General features: G+C 38.0%; 1 protein-coding gene across 3 annotated transcripts in view; it reads right to left on the reverse strand.

Annotated features, from left to right (window-relative positions):
* LOC118006397 (ciliogenesis and planar polarity effector 1-like) overlaps nucleotides 1–18,229 on the reverse strand; it is a 136,598-nt gene that overhangs the window by 12,042 nt on the left and 106,327 nt on the right. The window contains exons 42-46 of one of the 3 annotated variants that reach the window (XM_034999019.1): nucleotides 14,163–14,416; nucleotides 10,380–10,464; nucleotides 4,774–4,938; nucleotides 974–1,004; nucleotides 124–255 (exon numbers count right to left, since the gene is read on the reverse strand). In XM_034999019.1, the coding sequence (XP_034854910.1) occupies nucleotides 124–255; nucleotides 974–1,004; nucleotides 4,774–4,938; nucleotides 10,380–10,464; nucleotides 14,163–14,416 (667 nt within the window). Of the gene's footprint in view, nucleotides 1–123; nucleotides 256–973; nucleotides 1,005–4,773; nucleotides 4,939–10,379; nucleotides 10,465–14,162; nucleotides 14,417–18,229 lie in introns of those variants that run through there. The other 2 variants (XM_034999020.1, XR_004678062.1) reach the window with 2 other exon arrangements.

Genomic DNA, 18,229 nt, shown 5'->3' on the forward strand with positions numbered 1-18,229 from the left:
GATAGAAAAAAACCTAAGTTTTGTGTTTGTTTCATAAAAATCACATTAAAATATGGCCAATTTTGAATATTCTTGAACCATAAACATTTTAAATGGGTTAAAAATGAATTATTCAAAGATTACCTGGAGATATTCTTAGCTTGTTGTTCTGTTAAACCGAGCTCCTCACTGGAGACACCATCTTTTGTTATAAGGTCCTCAATAATGTCTGCAATATCAGTTAATCCAGTCATCTGGAGTGGATCTACTGAAACGCTTCATTTTCAAATGCAATTTGAGAAATATAAGTCAGTATCTACAATTTAATTACATTAAGCAAAAATTAACATGTAAAGTTTAAAAGTTATGTCCTCTAAGAGCATAAATGAACACAAAAATAATAAACACAGATCTAATGTGCCTTCTACTTTCCAGTAATCCTCAGCTCAAGTCTAATCATCAGTAATTGATGACTTCTTATGTGCTCTTAAAAAAGCGAACATAAGGGGCGCCTGGGTGGCTCAGTCATTAAGCGTCTGCCTTCGGCTCAGGTCATGATCCCAGGGTCCTGGGATCGAGTCCCGCATCAGGCTCCCTGCTCCACGAGAAGCCTGCTTCTCCCTCTCCCACTCCCCCTGCTTGTGTTCCCTCTCTCGCTGTCTCTGTGTCAAAAAAAAAAAAAAAGCAAACATAAGGCTCAGGAGATAACCTCTACCTGTCCTGCCTGCTGAATACACATGCAGTGAAAGGTATAGCAAACACAGTCTACTGCATTCTAATTACCTATGCTAAAACATAGGTATATAAAGGATATAATAAAGCAATCCTCAGCTTCTTAAAATACTCCATTCCCGATGAGAATTATATTCTTTTAGTCCATGAAAAAATATGTAGTATAGAAGCTCACATGCACATGAACAACAAAATCTCCAAAGCACACAGTTTATACCCAACCTTAAGTAAACCTGTGAATTAATTCTTAAAAGATATTTACCTCTCAAATAACTCATCACTGTTATTCTCACCTTAAAAGAAGAGAAACATTATTACTAAAAATTGGGGGTCAATAATTTTTTCTACTTCCATCTATTAACCTGATTTGGAAATTATATAACCAGAAATTAAAATATTTTTAGGGATGCCTGGGTGGCTCAGTCGTTAAGCGTCTGCTTTTGGCTCAGGTCATGATCCTGGGGTCCTGGGATCAAGCCCTGCATCGGGCTCCCTGCTCGCGGGGAACCTGCTTCTCCCTCTCCTCCCTGCTTGTGCTATCTCTCTCTGATAAATAAATAAATAAAATCTTTAAAAAATAGATAAATAAAAGTAAAATTAAAATATTTTTAAACCTCCAAATAGGTTTAAAGATATATATGTGTAACCTATTTATCCTCCTCTTAAATATGCTATTTGGTAGTGAATACTCCGCATTTTCAGATTATTACTCTTCATTCAGAGTACTCTGAATACTTTAGGAAGTACAATCCTTCTTTGCTTAGTACACAGTTTAAAATACAGAAGTGTGATTTACTAAAACAACAACAACAACAAAACAAAAATGCTCTGATGGTCTAAAAGTAATACATTTGGGAAAATATCTAATGTAATTCCAAGAAGCCATTACTTGGAAGAACAGCACCCAAAGAATAATTTTTAAACCTTGTCCAATATTAACTACATGTCTTTAAAGTGAAATACCTAATCTACTCAATTTTTGATATGTTTAATCCTCAAAGAGAATTGAGTTACTACAGGGGAAACTGATCTCAAAAACATCTCCTTGTTAAGACTTTCTTAGACAAATCTACCTTGCCCCAAGACTTATACATCCACGTGTCTTTACTATTAATTTTGCTTTCCTAAGCACATTGTTTTAATTTATTAATCTTCAAATCAAGGATTTTACATTATCTTTGTTCTCAGAGTTGGGGCATTTGTGAGGTTTTAATAGCAATTAATTAAATTTAACTATTTTTTTAAAGATTTTTTTTTATTTTTAAGTAATCTCCACACCCAACATGGAGCTCGAACCCACAACCATGAGATCAAGAGTCGCATGCTCTACCAATTGAGCCAGCCAGGCACGCCTTAGATTTAACTATTAAGAAAATCCTCAATTACTAAAAGAAAAAAAAATGGTAATGATGTAGGTTATAGAGTAATCAGATATAAAAGGTCTGCCTGCTGTGAAATAAAATTTCTTTCTGATTCCTTTTATCAAAGGGCAGAAAAGTATTATATCCAAATAAATACCTTTAACAGTAGTTACACAGGAAGATTTGATCCTTACTTCATTTTCAAACCATTTTTGGAACTCTTCTTTTGGGGACTGCCTTCACAATTTACTGAACACAATAGATCAACTTTATTCCTTGAAAATCACAATTCCTTTTTTTTTTTTTTTTTTTTTTTTTAATTCCAAACAGTGACACTCAGCCTTATTATCTACTCCACTTATCAGAAATGTCTCTGGAAATCTTGTGGCTGTTACCCAAAATTAAATCCATCCTCAGTGAATAAATTATTTGCCACTGTTAAGAACATTCACAAGAATGTGCTAAGAAATGGAAGTCAATTTCAAAAGAGGAAATCTGAGCTTTTTTTGAGCACTAGAAGTAAGGGAATGACTATCCACCTTTCTAAGATGCCAACTTTGGAAAAGGAAACACCCATTACATTAGGCATCTAAATCTTGCACTCTAAAAAATAGTAATTTGGTTTCCTTTTTAATTTACATTAGACATTGAATGCTAGAGAAAAACATTTTAATTATCCATCTTTATATGTGTTATGACATTTATTCACATTTTTCTTTTCTTCTCTTGCATCCTAATTTAAGAAGCTATTACAATTTTGAATGTATACTTTCAATCTCACTTTTCCTACTCCTTTGTTTTCTTCTTCCTTTAAACATTAAAGAGTTCGTCTCTATCTCCATCCTGAAATGATCTTTGACTTCATTTCTCTTATTTTTCTACTTCCTTTTACCATCAGAACTGTTAAGTAGTCTATACGTACAGATTCTTGAGCCTGTCTTTGTCCCCAAACAGCCTTCTACTCTGGATATTACCTGAAAGTCCCTGAGGTCCTTAACAAATTCAGTCTTTATTCTTGACCTTCTGGTAGCTTGTGCAACTGTGAGCCACTCACTTTACCCTCAAGCCCCTTTACCGGAGTCTGCTTGTCCATCTCCCTCCTGGGGAGGCCTCCCGTGCTCTCTCAACGGTATCGTTTCACAAGCTGCTCTTTGTTTTTTTCCCTTTTTCCATATTTCTTGCTGAGAACAGATGCACCAAGTCTTGACTATATAATTAGGTAAAAGGCTCTTACATCTGTTTTTCAAGCATAAACCTCTCATCAAGTTCCACTTGCTGTCAAAAACTGGGTCCTAAATATGGCCATTTATATACCCAACATCACCTTATGTTACATTTGGTCTTAGGGTACTCTAGAGTCTGACATCAGAGCTAGGATATCCTCGCTCCTACAGTCTGACAACACAAAATCGCTATTCAGTTTCTCCTTCTCCTCCTCTTTTATCCGCTTAGTCAGTGGGTAACATGAGCTGCCTTCAGAATGTCTCCTGCTTTCCCACAACACTGTCCAGGCCCTTATTATTCCAAAGTCAGATGAAGGTAACAGCTCACTAAATGATCTATGCCTCCATTCTAGTCTTCAAAACCCCCTCATTCCACTTCTCTGCTCAGAATTCTCCAATGATGCCCTGATATAAAATGGGAGTGTACACTTCTCAGATACCCTCTACCACCACCTCTTTAACCTCGTCTGTCAACTCTCCCCCGTAAGAGTCAAGACGAAAGCTACAAATGACTGAGGACCTACAGGAATCAAAGAGGTCTCAGCTAGGTGCTTTACATACAACATTCAATCTTCATAACTCTGTAAAGGGGAAATGATCAACCCCATAGGATGATGACCAAAATACAAATGGAATCTAGGAAGAACTTAGAGAAAAAAATTGTAAGACTTAAAGGCAGCTTCTTAATAGCTTTTCTTTTAATAACCACTATGCCATTTAAAAATAGCATTTTTTACTGCTTATGCTACTTTAATAATAATAAAACTTACTATAAACACTTAGTAAATTCATCATTTTTGACCATCAATAGCTGAGAGAAAAAAAATATTTCAAAGCCTCTGTCAGTAGTCCAAGTGTTGTATTTAGTATGACCTATTATTCATATGATAAAATGTGTTCGTTAGGACTAGAGAAGAGCATTTTTAATTGCCAACTCCAAATGAAACAGAATGAAAAGTGGCACTAAACTTGTCTAAGTCTCAATATTCTCAACTGTACAATGGGGCTAATAATGGCATCCACTTCGCAGGTTAGGCTCACACCAGGTTCAGTGCACATAGAGCAGCCTTATCTGGGACGCGGCAGTCTCCAGAAACTACAGCTGTTGTTTTGTTTTCATAATTAAAACTCCAGGTTCTCAATATTGGCTGAGTCTGAATTTCTCAAGTTTTATAAAAATCAGATAGTATAGTAAGTCCAGTTGCTATATATCTAACATTAATAAGTTAGCAAAATAACTTGGGAGATATCTAATCGTATATCTTATTGGAGATAATGATACATGCTTGCAATAGATCTTAGGAAGATGACAATCAAGTTCAAGTAAATGGCACAATCTTTAACTTCCCTCCCCTGAAATGTATAAATATTGCAAAATGGCTTCACAAATCCTTCACAACTGTGTTCCCAATAAAATACTCTTCAGTAACAGTATACTGGAAAACAAGAGTATAAATGAAAAAAGTGAAGAACAATACCAGGAGAAGTTGTATTCTGGTCACTGAAGAGGCTGAGAGCCGAATCAGCAGAAGGAAACACACAGGTTTTTTGACTAGAATGAGTTTCTGTTACTGAAAATTCAGCTTCTGAAGTCTCCTCTTTGTCACTTTGAGCCTCCTTATTCATATGAGTCAGGAAACATACTAATCCAAAGTAAAATAGTAGAGGAAAAAAACACATGGGGAAAAAAGATATTAACACTTAGTTAACACTTTCACATGGCAACAGATATATCAGAAGTTTACACATATTATTTTGATAACTTTCTACTGTATAATGAAATGATTTAATATGATATTTAAAATTTAATCTCCCTCATAGTAAAAAAACTATTAAATTTATTATCAGTTTCAGAAAACATGGCAGACTGAACTAAAGTAGACAGGTTCATACCCTGTTATAGAAACACAGAAGAAATGCTAAATTAAAAAAATAGATTAATATGCAACCAAGCCCTATAAATAAAGAAATCCCCCAGTGCCAGAAAGAAAAAGGAATCAAAGCTGGGCAATATATGGGCAATGATGCTGGGAGAGTCCATACAGAAAGGAGATGTGGTTTCTGCCATCTGCAGTAGAGAGAACTAAGCTACCTTCATATGACCCAGAGCACTGAAGGATAGCTTTGTCCATAAAATAAGGATAAAAACCCTGGAGAAGCAGCAAAGAAGTTTTCTATCTGCCTGAATAGCAGATGGGAGAAAAACGAGTCAACTCTGAGAAATCAAAACCTCTGTCACGAACCATGAGAGACTATGGACTCTGAGAAACAAACTGAGGGTTCTGGGTGGGGGTGGGGGGTGGGTTAGCCCAGTGGTGGGTATTAAAGAGGGCATGTACTGCATGGAGCACTGGGTGTTATACACAAACAATGAATCATGGAACACTACATCAAAAACTAATGATGTAATGTATGGTGATTAACATAATTAAAAAAACAAAACAAAACCTCTGTCATGCCACAAACAGGTATGGGATCTGAATTTATACTATCTATGTACTACAGCAACTACAAGCCAAGAAATGTATATAAAAACTTGTCCCCCAAATTTTCTACTTCAGTAGATCCCAAGAAGCAAATACAAAACCACATCAAAGGCAAACATATACAACCCAGCAGAACTCCCCTAAAGATTAGGGGAATTACAAATGAAAAATTACAAAATTACAAATTGCACAAAGAAACCACCATAAAAGAGAGCATGCAGATCTGACAATTGAAAATATATACACATGAAGTAAAACAATCTGAAAGGGCGTAAAATATTACTAAAATCATTAAATAGATAAAAGAAGACATAGAAACCATAAAAAAAGAACAGGACAGTACATCCAGCAAATAGATTTGAAAAAGAAATAAAACTTAGACATTAAGAATATAGTAAAAAAATTAAATCCTATAACAAAGATATAGCAGAAGAGAAAATTAGTAAACTAAAAGGCAGATCTGAGGACATCACCCTAAGTACATCATTGAGAGATAAAAAGGTGGCAATTAACAGTTAAGAGACAGGGAATAAAGTGAGAAGGTCCAACATAGCTCTTTTTTTTTTAAAAGATTTTATTTATTTATTTGAGAGAGAGAGAATGAGAGACAGAGAGCATGAGAGGAAGGAGGGTCAGAGGGAGAAGCAGACTCCCTGCCGAGCAGGGAGCCTGATGTGGGACTCAATCCCGGGACTCCAGGATCATGACCTGAGCCGAAGGCAGTTGCTTAACCAACTGAGCCACCCAGGCGCCCCTCTTTTTTTTTTTTTTAAGATTTTATTTATTTATTTGACAGAGAGAGACACAGTAAGAGAGGGAACACAAGCAGGGGGAATGGGAGAGGGAGAAGCAGGCTCCCTGCTGAGCAGGGAGCCTGATGTGGGACTCGATCCCAGGACCCTGGAATCATGACCTAAGCTGAAGGCAGGTGCTTAACGACTGAGCCACCCAGGCACCCCCAACATAGCTCTAATAGGTGTTTTAGAAAACAGAACAGAAAGAATGGGGAGGAAGCAATATTCTAAAAGAAAATGGATGAAAAATAACCAACATTAAAACTGAAAATTAAATAATCATTCCAACTCTCATTTAGAATAACTTTTAAAAATATACACACTGAGGACACCTGCGTGGCTCAGTCACTTGAGTGTCCGACTCTTGATTTCGGCTCAGGCTGTGATCTCAGGGGTGTGAGATGGAGACCTGCATCTGGATTCTCTGTCTCCCTTTCCTGTGCCCCCCCCGCAAGTGAAAAAAAAAAAGCTCTTAAAAAATAAATACATAAAAATAAAAGTATATACACCGAGACACACTTGTATCAAAAATTTAAAATAAACTAAAAATAAAGAGAAAATGTTAAAAGAATTCAGAGATAAAAGAACAGTAACTGGACAGACAGCACATAGGCAGTATAAACTCAGCAATTAGAGAGGTCAGTAAATAATGGAATATTATCCTTAAAATGTTGAGGGAAAATGAGGATCAACTTAGAATTCTGTCCCCATCTGTAAGCTATCACTCATAAATTGTAATAAAATTAAAGATGTTTTCAAAGACTAGGAGAATTTACCACTCACATGCTCTAGATGGAAGAACTAATAAAGGAAGGAAAAAGGAAGCAATCCTCAAGAAAGCAGATGCAAAAAGAAATTGTGAGCAACAATAGCAGAGAATAGAAAGTTTTGCCAGAGTGCATCTCAGGCAATAAGGGTAAGTATTATTTCCTGAAACTTGTGTTTTGGTTTTTACATTCATGGTTTACGTATTTACATTATTTGAGTTACAAATTTTTTCAAAAGAAGCAACTGAAGGCAAAGAAACTGGAAAACATGCTGATAAGTTCAAGTAAGTGTTGAATGAAAAGACATGGGAGACTAAATTAAAAACAAAGCAGATCTAAAATACTAGAGAACAGTATCAGGGAAGATGGGAGGGAGGGAGGGAGGGAGCAGATCAATGTTAAAAGCGCTAAAGTCTTTATATTGTTTAGGAGGTAAATATATTTGCCTTAAATTTTAATTCAACTATGAATATTGAACATTCAAGAATAATCACTAAGAGATTAAAAAGAGAATGTGTAATTTCTGTACTCTCCACATCCAAGGTGGGGCTCGATCTCAGGACGTTGAGATGAAGAGTCACACACTCCACCAACTGAGCCAGCCAGGTGCCCCAGAATGTGTAATTTCTGAACCAACAGAGAGGAAAAGAGAGAATACAGAAAACCCAATCCAACAGAAGGAAAGAAAGCAGCTCAAAAAGAAAAAAATACATAGTAAATAGGAAGCACAAAATAAGATTATAGAAATAAGCACAAATATATCAGTAATCACAATATACATAATATAATTATATTTGATGATTAAGACACATAAATTAACTACTTTTAAAAATGAAATCTAGGGCGCCTGGGTGGCTCAGATGGTTGAGCGTCTGCCTTCGGCTCAGGTCATGATCCCAGAGTCCTGGGATCGAGTCCCGCATCGGGCTCTCTGCTCCTTGGGAGCCTGCTTCTCCCTCTGCCTCTCTCTCTCTCTGTCTCTCATGAATAAATAAATAAAAATCTTAAAAAAAAAAAAATGAAATCTAGTTATATGCTGGACACAACTACAACATAATCACTCAACTTGAAAATAAAGGAATATCTAACTTACGGAAAATACAAGAGAAACATGTTAAATGACCCCATAGAGAATCAATTAGCAAAATCCAGACTCTGAAAAACACTTCAGGACAAACATCTATGTTTCTTCAACAAATCAATTGCAAGGGGGAAAAGAGAGAGAAGGCACCAAGAAGTTAAAAGAGACTTATAAGCCATCAAACGACTGCCATGTATGGACTTCACTTGGATTCCAACTAGAATAAAAAAATAAGCTATTTTTATAAAATGAGATAGTTGACAACACTGAAACACTGATTAGATATATGACAATATTAATTTTTTAAAAGGAGCAATAATATTATTATGCCTGTGTTTAAAAAAAAGAAACCTTATCTTTTAGACATATTTACAAAATATTTACAGGTAGATAATATGCTATCTGGGATTTGCTTTAAAATCATCCAGGAAAAGGTGGGAGGAGTAAGTGGGTGTATACATAAAAGAGGATTGACCATGAGTTGATAACTGTTAAAGTTGGATATAGGGTACATGAAGGTTAATTATACTATTCTGTCTTCTACTGAAATTGTCCATGAGATGAAGAGTCACACGTTGAGATGAAGAGTTTTTAAAATTTTTTAAAAATTAAATGTATCAAAAAAGATATAGCAGGGAAATATTAATAGTAGATAAAGTTGAGTCTGAAAACATTACTGGGGATAAAGAGGGTCATTAATGAGAAAAGGGGCAAAATTCAACCAAAAATATAACAATAATGAACATAATCATTTTATAACATAGCTTCAACTATATAATGCAACATTTAACAGAATCACAAGGAGAAATTCCACTATCACTGTGGGCAATTTTTAATGCACGCTTCTGAGCAAGCAAACTAAAAAATCAGAAAGCATACAGAAAATCTGGACAATTTGATTAAACACATATATATGTATAAATATACAATTTAAAAGCCTGACTAAACATACACACACACACCTTATGTACGTATACACACACACGCGTGCGCACACACACACATCCTACATAAACCAACAGTAAACGCATATTCTTTTCAAGTAAACATTTACCAAAACTGACTATACATCCCAGGCCACAAAGGAAATTTTAACAAATATCTAAGAATTGCCATTATCATACACTTATCTAATCATAATGCAATGAATAGATGAATAAAAATATAGCCCAAACCCCATAATACTGGGAAGCTAAATATCCCTTTTATGAGCTAAAAGACATCTTAATACAAATTACAAACTATCTAGATCAAAACAACACCAAAACATGATGCATATCAGCGCTCTTGTCTGGGTCCTTGCAGGGACATATTCAGCTTCAAATACATATATTAGAAAAAAAGAAAGAATGAAGTTAGGAAAAAGCCAACAGGTTAAGCCCTCAAAAACCAAAGAAATAGTAAAGCTAAGGGGTAGAAATTTATGAAAAAGAAAATTAAACAACAGAATCAAACGAAAGCCTGTTTAAAAAAGAAAAAGAAAAGAAAACCACATTAAATTGCTGACAAGACTGAATGAAAGAGAATGTAGGGATAAACAACTATGGATACAGTGGAAATTTTAAGTAACTACCCTAATTTCATTCTTTCAGTAAGAAATTCAAACATATACTATTTCACCACTGCCTGGCCATATAACCAGAACCTCAAATCCCAATTCTGCAGTTGACCAGGGACAAACAGCAACCTCAGCACCCAGCTTTGTGCAACCCTCAGCAAGTGTGTGGCTGAACGCTCCCCATTCTAGGAGGCTATGGCATTGGCTTCTCAGGAAAACAATGGCCTGGGTGGGAGCCAATCACATTATCACAAGAATAATCCTAATCTAAATTAGGGGACTGCGGGCTTGGGCTCACAAATGAAAACTATTCCTAGTTCTCTAGCTCCCAAAGGGCAATGCTTATTCTTTCAAAGCAAGGCTTCAGCCCCCCCACCAACTCCCCACTACACACACACCTTCGGAAATGCCAATGGCTTTTGAAGCCAATGGTTTTTCAGATTCAGGACCAGAAGACAATTCAATGTGATCTTCAGGTTCAACCTGTAGAAAAATACACACAACAAAATAACTTAAGAATTTTATAGTTTGAGGGGTGCCTGGGTGGCTCAGTCGTTAAGCGTCTGCCTTCAGCTCAGGTCATGATCGCAGGGTCCTGGGATCGAGCCCCGCATCGGGCTCCCTGCTAGCTGGGATGCCTGCTTCTCCCTCTCCTTCTCCCCCTGCTTGTGTTCCTGCTCTCGCTGTCTCTCTGTCAAACAAAATCTCAAAAAAAAAAAAGAATTTTATAGCTTGAGATTTTCACAATATTGTTAAATAATCTGATGTAACTTTTAAATATTAGGGTAACAAGTGAAAGAAATGGGATTAAATCTAATAAGAGCTAAATGTGGGGATGGGTGAAGAGAAGGAAATTTTTACTTATTTGTAGTCTAAATGATTTAACCTTTTTAGACATCATAAGGAAAACAACATCAGATAATTTTAGACTGGGGAGGAACATTAGCTACCATTTAGACAAAACCTCTCATTTTAAAAATGTGAGAACAGGGCCCAGAGAAATTCAGTGACTTTCTTAGTGGCAAGACATGGATTTGAACCGAGTTCTTCAAAGCCTGTAGTCAGTGCTTGTCCACAAGTATCCCTCTGTCTCTTCCAGGCTTGAAGTCTGTTCTCTTAATTAAAATAAACAAGTCACAATCTGTGTATCTATGTGTGCATTATAATAGGATGAGAACATTTTAAAACAATATCCCAAAATCTCTCATTTAAATTAGTGTTAGTTCCTTCGAAGTAGTCACCTTAGCAAACTAAATACTTATGGAGTTTGATCCACCTTCCTTTGGGAAACTTCCTTTGAAATTGTCTCCCAGGCTTGCACTACCATTATTAACAACTGTTCTGGTGATAAGTCTTTATTATAAAGATGTGATTTTATTACTGTCAGAATCCAAAACTGAGAGAGCAAAGACAACCATTAAATAAACATGTATTGAATGCCTGCCATGTTACCAAGCAAAAGACACAGTCCCTGTCCTCCAGCATTTAAAGACTGGGGCTGAGAGGGGCGCCGTAACAGAATTTTTAGGAACTTTTTCAAAATACATGTGTGTGATCTACACCCTCCCCCCTGCCAAGCCACTGTCCCCCCCTCTGTCCCCAGCCTACCACCCCAGATTCAGTAGGGCTGGCATGTATATTTTTGAAAAAGATCATGACATGCACAGCTGTCCTTTTATCTGATAGATCCAGATCTGTGGAAATTCCTTCTTGAGACTCTTCCTTTGGTTTGCTTTCTCCTGAATCTCTTAACTACCTTAGAATGCTCCTTCTCATGCTTTGTTGTTGAATCATCTTTAAAAGTTCATGCACCCGCAGAATTCTGTCCTTTACCCTCTTTTTCTCCTCATTCAGTGTATTCTCTCTGGGTGAGTGCCCTGTTATGATTTTAACTTCCTCTTAAGGACTCTAAAATCTGTACCATCAACCCAAATCTAGCTCCTAAGCCCCAGAAGCATATATCCAACTGCCTACTAATCTCACAACACTTCAAATTTACGATGTTCCTGACTGAAATCACTGTGCCTCTCTTCCCCCAAAACACACAGACTTCTTCCCTACTGTGGAAAATGACTGCCCCATTCACCCAGGCTCGAAATCTGGATATTACTGTGAATCTATTCTTCTTCACCTTCCCATAGCCCAATACCCTCTGAGTCCTGCTACATCCTTCTCCATCCCCAATGCTTAAGTTCAGGTTATCATTACTTCTTGGCTTGGTACTCAATGGGTCCCAAACATCAATCAGTAAGCCCAGTATAGAGCTAGCTGCATAAGAATCATTCATGAAGCTTATTAATTACACAAATTCCTGGGTTCCACCCCAGAATTACTTAAAATCAGAATCTCAGGGGTATGAGCCCACAAGTCTGCATTTCTAACAAGTTCCCAAGATGACTCCAATGAGCAGCAAGTTTCGAACCACTGTGACCCACCTGATCTCCCTGTTCTCAGCCTATTCTCTCCAATCTGCCCTCCACACTGCTGCCAGAGTGTCTGATCACATCATTTCACTGCTTAAAATTCTTCAGTGGTTCCCTCCTGCCTATTTATAGTATAGGACAAAATCCTAACTACTTGACATGGCAAACAATACTTCCCATCATTCCTTATCCACACACCTACCTTCCTCTCCTGCCAGATGTCTTAAAGCCCAGTACCATCAACCTCCACCTCACGGTGTTTCATCAGCCCTTCCTTATCTAACTCGTGAATATCGATTCATTACCAACTCCAGAGTTACCTCTACAAAGCCATCTCTGATGCCACAGCTTCACTTACTTACCTGTCCAGCCACAACAGGTCATGTGTACCTGTGGTGTTCTCACCAACCCTGTTCATATGTACTTACTGGTGTATACATCTATCTTCTTTTGTTAGATTCTAAGCTGCTTGAGAGTAGTGACTATGTATGCCTTATTTATCTTTCTATTCCCAGAACTTAGCAAAGGGCCCAGCAGGTAGAAGAAGATTGATAAATGTTTATTGATGAAGAAACAATTCTTGGACTCTGGAGCACGCCAGGATCAAGACTAGATTCAAGTGTACATAACATATTTGGCTGTAGATATGCTTAATATACTAAAACATAAGGCCATTTTGGAAAGTGATTCCTTAGAATAAGGAGTTCCAAAGATGACTCTAACACTTAACACTCATTGTGAAGTGCTAGATCTAAGTGTGGGTTAAAAAAACAAAAAGGAAAACAACCAAATAAACATCATAATATTATTACTTAACAGTAGTCCTACCTCATGTTTTTTCTGTGTAGTTTCACATAAATTTAATCTTAACTTTTTAATATGTGCTAAATGTTTGAATTAAAGAAATACTATAAACCTAATAAACACATCTTTTAAAATGTCAACCTGCTAGCAACCTAGAGTATTTGTTAGGTAAGTCAATGATGAACTTTTTATCCTGCAGACCAATTTGCATTTCCCAATACAAGGCTTTAACACATTCAAAATATTTTTACTATTTTGTTCCTTAATCTTTATTTTATGTAAATTTTACTTCCCAAAAAAAACAGGTTTGTGCAAAATAATTAATTCATGTTTGAGACTTCCTATTTGTCTAACTACCATGATATGCCAATACACATAAATAATCTCTGCCTTATGGGTATTTTTTAAAGATACAGAAAACGTTTTAAGGACCACATTCCTGTTGTATAAAATGTTTAAAAGAAACTGAGAATTCCAAATATAAAGACAACAGTATCTTTATAAAGTTAAAAAAAATCCTGCTGCAGAAAATGATACTCCATTATGAGCAGGGTTCATTTAAAACCACATTCTTGTTTTGTAATTCGATATATTTCTTTTCCTGGTAGGAAGCACTGGTTCACGTCTTAGAAGTTTAAGGCAGTGGTTGTCAACTGGGGGCGATTTTGTCCCCCAGAGAACATTTAGCCATGTCTGAACACATTTTTTTATTATTACAGCAAAGCTAGCAGGTGAAATTCAGGGATGCTACCAAACATCCTACAACGCACATGACAGTCTTCCACAACAAAGAATTATCTGGCCCAAATATCAATAATGCTGAGGTTGAGAAATCCTAGCTTAAAAAAAAAAAAAAAAAAATTCCCATTATTTTGAAAAATCAAATGTCTAAAATTACATCACATTACAAATCTAATAACTCTGTAACAAACAGCTAAAATAAAGACAGTCTACCTTATCACAATGTCGATCTAGCATTTTGTGTCTGGGGCAATCCTGCTCTATGTTTTCAGCAATGTTCTGTATTGCTAACATCTGTGCATCAATTTCCTGAAGCTTAGAGGTGAGATGCTCGAGCCGGCGAGCTGCAGAGCTCTGCGCAGGACGAGCGGCAGACACATCCTGCAGCGGCTCCCACAGCGGATCATCCTCTGCAGCAGCTGACTTTGAGCTCTGTTCTTTGAATCGAAAATCTGGCTTCGGCATATCTAAATATTAATAAAGGTAATCAATAACAGAATAGATTATAGAATTAAGGGAGAAGTAGATGCTGATGATCTAATTCTTTTGAAGACCTCATTTTAAGTCAACATAACATTCCCTTCTAAATCTGTTTCAATACACCCAGAAATAACACTTCAGTTTCTCAACTTCGGAGAGCTGTCTGTGGTGAGATAAGAATACATAACAGTATTACTATTACCACATAACTCCATATAGAAGGCAGTTTGAATGTTACTTTTACCCTCTGCTACAAAAACATACTTCATCAAAAAGCAACTTAATATTTTTTACTTTTTATTTATCTTAAAGATTTGCTTATTTATTTTGGGAGAGAGAGAGAGCATGGGGAGAGGGGCAGAGGGAGAGACTCTCAACCAGACTCCCCACTGAGGACAGAGCCCAGTGCAGGGCTTGATATCATGACCCTGAGGTCACGACCTGAGCCGAAATCAAGAGTTGGACACTTAACTGACTGAGCCACCCAGGTGCCCCTATTTTTGACTTTTTAAAACTCGACTTGAAAACCAACAGTGTCACACTGTAAAAGCTAGGCCCACTATGGGCCACCACCAACTCTACATGGGATGTCAGGCTAACATTAAACCTCCCAAGACCAGTATCAAAGCCAATGATTCTCCCTACTCTTAAACTCAATTGATTCTTGTCCCAAATTTGAAACACTTCTTTTTTAAATGTGTTATTTTTCCGGCTTCTGGGTCTCCTCCTCCCTCTATTGCTCTTCCTTCTTCGTTGTCTTCTTGTTCTTCTCTTCTGCCACCCACCCCTCTGACCCATCAGTACTTCCAGGGTGCCCGTCCCAGCTCACGTCTCACTCTACGCACTCTCCCTGGCTGATATCACTGGTGCACAGGTGACTCTCAAATTCACATGACATCTTCATGTGCTCCAGCCCTTAAATCCACCTATGTCCTGGATATCTCATTTAGGTTGTCCCAAAAGCCTATCAATTGAAACTCCTAGCTCTGCCCCTCCAACTTGCTCCCTCTTCCTGATTCTCCAGTTCAGTGAGTAGCATTATCATTCACCCACGTTCCTAAGTCAGAGGCCTGAGAGTCATTCAAGGTTCTTCTCTTTCCTTCAGATCCAAAGTAACACCAAATATTGATGGTTAGCAACCAAAACCTCCATTTCTACTACCATTGCTTAGCTGAAGCTTTCACAATAGATGGACCCCAAATAGCATCTCTATCTCTAATTTATTTTACCCCTATTTAGTTCACCTTCCACACAGATCCTTTAAAACATAAATGTGATATTGTTCCTTTCCCACCTCAAATTCTTCAGTGTTTCTCTAATTCCTTCATCTTAAAAATCCAAATGCCTCAGTATGAGGACAATGCCATTCAGTCCTTCCTCTGTCTCCCTCTCCAGCTCATCTCTTGCTACGTCTTAAACAAAACCACTCCACTGCCTCCAAGCAAACTTTAATTCTCTCAGCCTCTGCAGTCTCCATCAAACCTCTACGTCACTGCACAATCTAGTCTCTCAGTCTCACTAAGTCCTGCTTCCCTTTAAGATTCCACTGAGGTGTCTCTCCTAAACGTCTCCGTCCCCCCTAGAGATGGAGTAGATGCTGTATTTCCCAAGAATCTCATCCAGACCACCTTGACAGCACTTCCCAAGCTGTATCATAACCTTCTGCTTCTCTACCTTCCTTTCCTCCTCTAGGTGAGCACCCAGCAGAGAGCCTGGTATTACGCTCTTCTTGAGCCCTGATATCTGGCCCCTGACTTAGTGTTTATTGAATAGCTGGTCAAATGAGGATTATGATGCCTGACCTACCTAACTTACAGAGGTTTTGTGAAGACTAAATTATGCAACAAAATACTCTGAAAAATGTGAATCCCTAAACAAGTGATTCAGCCCCAGGCCAGTGTGAGGCTTCCCATGAGAGGATAATGGCAAACTGCAATGCAGGCAATGGCCGTTGTGTCACTTTCCACTACCCATTTTGGCCTTTTTTTTTTTTTTTTAAAGATTTTATTTATTTATCTGAGACAGAGAATGAGAGAGACAGAGAGCACATGAGACGGGGGAGGGTCAGAGGGAGAAGCAGGCTCCCCGCGGAGCAGGGAGCCCGATGTGGGACTCGACCCCGAGACTCCAGGATCATGACCTGAGCCGAAGGCAGTCGCTTAACCAACTGAGCCACCCAGGCGCCCGGCTTTTTTTTTTTTTTTTTTTTTTTTAAGTAATCTCTACACCCAACATGGGGCTCAAACTCACAACCCCAAGATTAAGAGTCACATGCTCTAGTGACCGAGCCTGTCAGGAATGCCTGGCTTGACCTTCTCCAGCTTGACTCTCAGAGTACTTTACCATCTATCCTTCCTGTTTTCAGCAGCTTAAAGTGTCTCCCTTAGTCACTCTCAGGAAAGAATTTTGTATACAAACTTCGAGTAGAAAATACAGCAAAAGAGCTGGACATGCTCAAAATCCAGAATGGCCTACAGACATAATGAAACTAGCTTCCCTCTCTTTAGAGAATCTGTTCCACTCCCACTGACTAATAGGAAAAATCACCTAGAGGGTTAAATACTGAGCTCCATTGACCCTGAAAAATTCTCTCTGGCCAGCAAAGCTCTGCTTGCTATTAATAGCTGAAAGCATTCCTACTGGAGATAGTTTCTAAAATAGGGAACTACTGTCATTCAAAATGGTGAGCAAGTAGCACTAAAAGTAGGAATTTATCATTTGCTTTGCTTTTGTTTTAAATACCTAGGGACCCTGTCCCTCCTCCCAGCCTTTTCCTATAATACAAATCCATTCAACTCTATTATGTAACTAGGTTCTGAATCTTTAAGGTGTATTATGTAAATACCATGATGGAATATTTTCAAAATATAAAACACATCCTTTTAAATTGGCATTTTAAAGTTGTTCTCTTTAATAAGAGTAGAAGGGTCCACCGATACATTTTTGTAGCCAGTCTCCCCAGAGAAGGATCTTCCAAAAGGCTGAATAGACTTGATCTGACTGATGAAAGAAATTAACCTGTAGCTCGTGGTCATTTGAAATGCTGGCCAAGGATATTCAGGGGTAACAAAGAGATGCGTCTGGTTCCAGTTTGGCAGAATTTCAAAAGTTGACTGGTGTGAAATGAAGGGAAACTAGCCCACAGGCATATTTTTTAAAGATTTATTTATTTATTTTAGAGAGAGAGAGAGAGAGAGCAAGAGAGAGAGCATGGGGGGGCAGGGATGGAGGGAGAGGAAGAGAGAGAGAGTCTTAAGCAGACTCTGCGCTGAGTGCAGAGCCCCACAAAGGGCTCAATCCCATGACCCTGAGATCACAACCTGAGCCGAAACCAAGAGTCAGATGCTCAACTGACTGCACCACCCAGAAGCCCCAGGGAGCCCACAGGCATTGGCTAGATGTAACCCACATGATAACCCAATGAGGTTGTATCCCACAGAGATATAAGTAAGTATCAGATAAATTTAATTTACTTGCAAAAACTATCCAAACTATGAAGGGATAGAGCTGGGACCAAAAACCAGGTCTGTTCTACTTGAATCTAGAAGTCAAGCTCTTTTCATTTCCCACACACTTCCCCAGCCTAAAAGACTGTTAGTTTCATACATTCTCCCTTCAATACCTATACACCAAACAGCCCCATGACAGGAGAGAGAATGGGCCAAGGCTTCAAAATCTGACATACTAGCACTTACTGGTATACACAGCTGTAACAGACATGCCCTGACACATCCTAACGTGAGGTTTCCCGGCCACCCATCCCTTTCTTACTCCTCACATCTCCTGAGTGCCCACTGTTG

This window comes from Mirounga leonina, unplaced genomic scaffold (assembly GCF_011800145.1).
Source record: "Mirounga leonina isolate KUSES-001 unplaced genomic scaffold, KU_Mleo_1.0 Mir_96, whole genome shotgun sequence".
Taxonomy (NCBI): Eukaryota; Metazoa; Chordata; class Mammalia; order Carnivora; family Phocidae; genus Mirounga; species Mirounga leonina.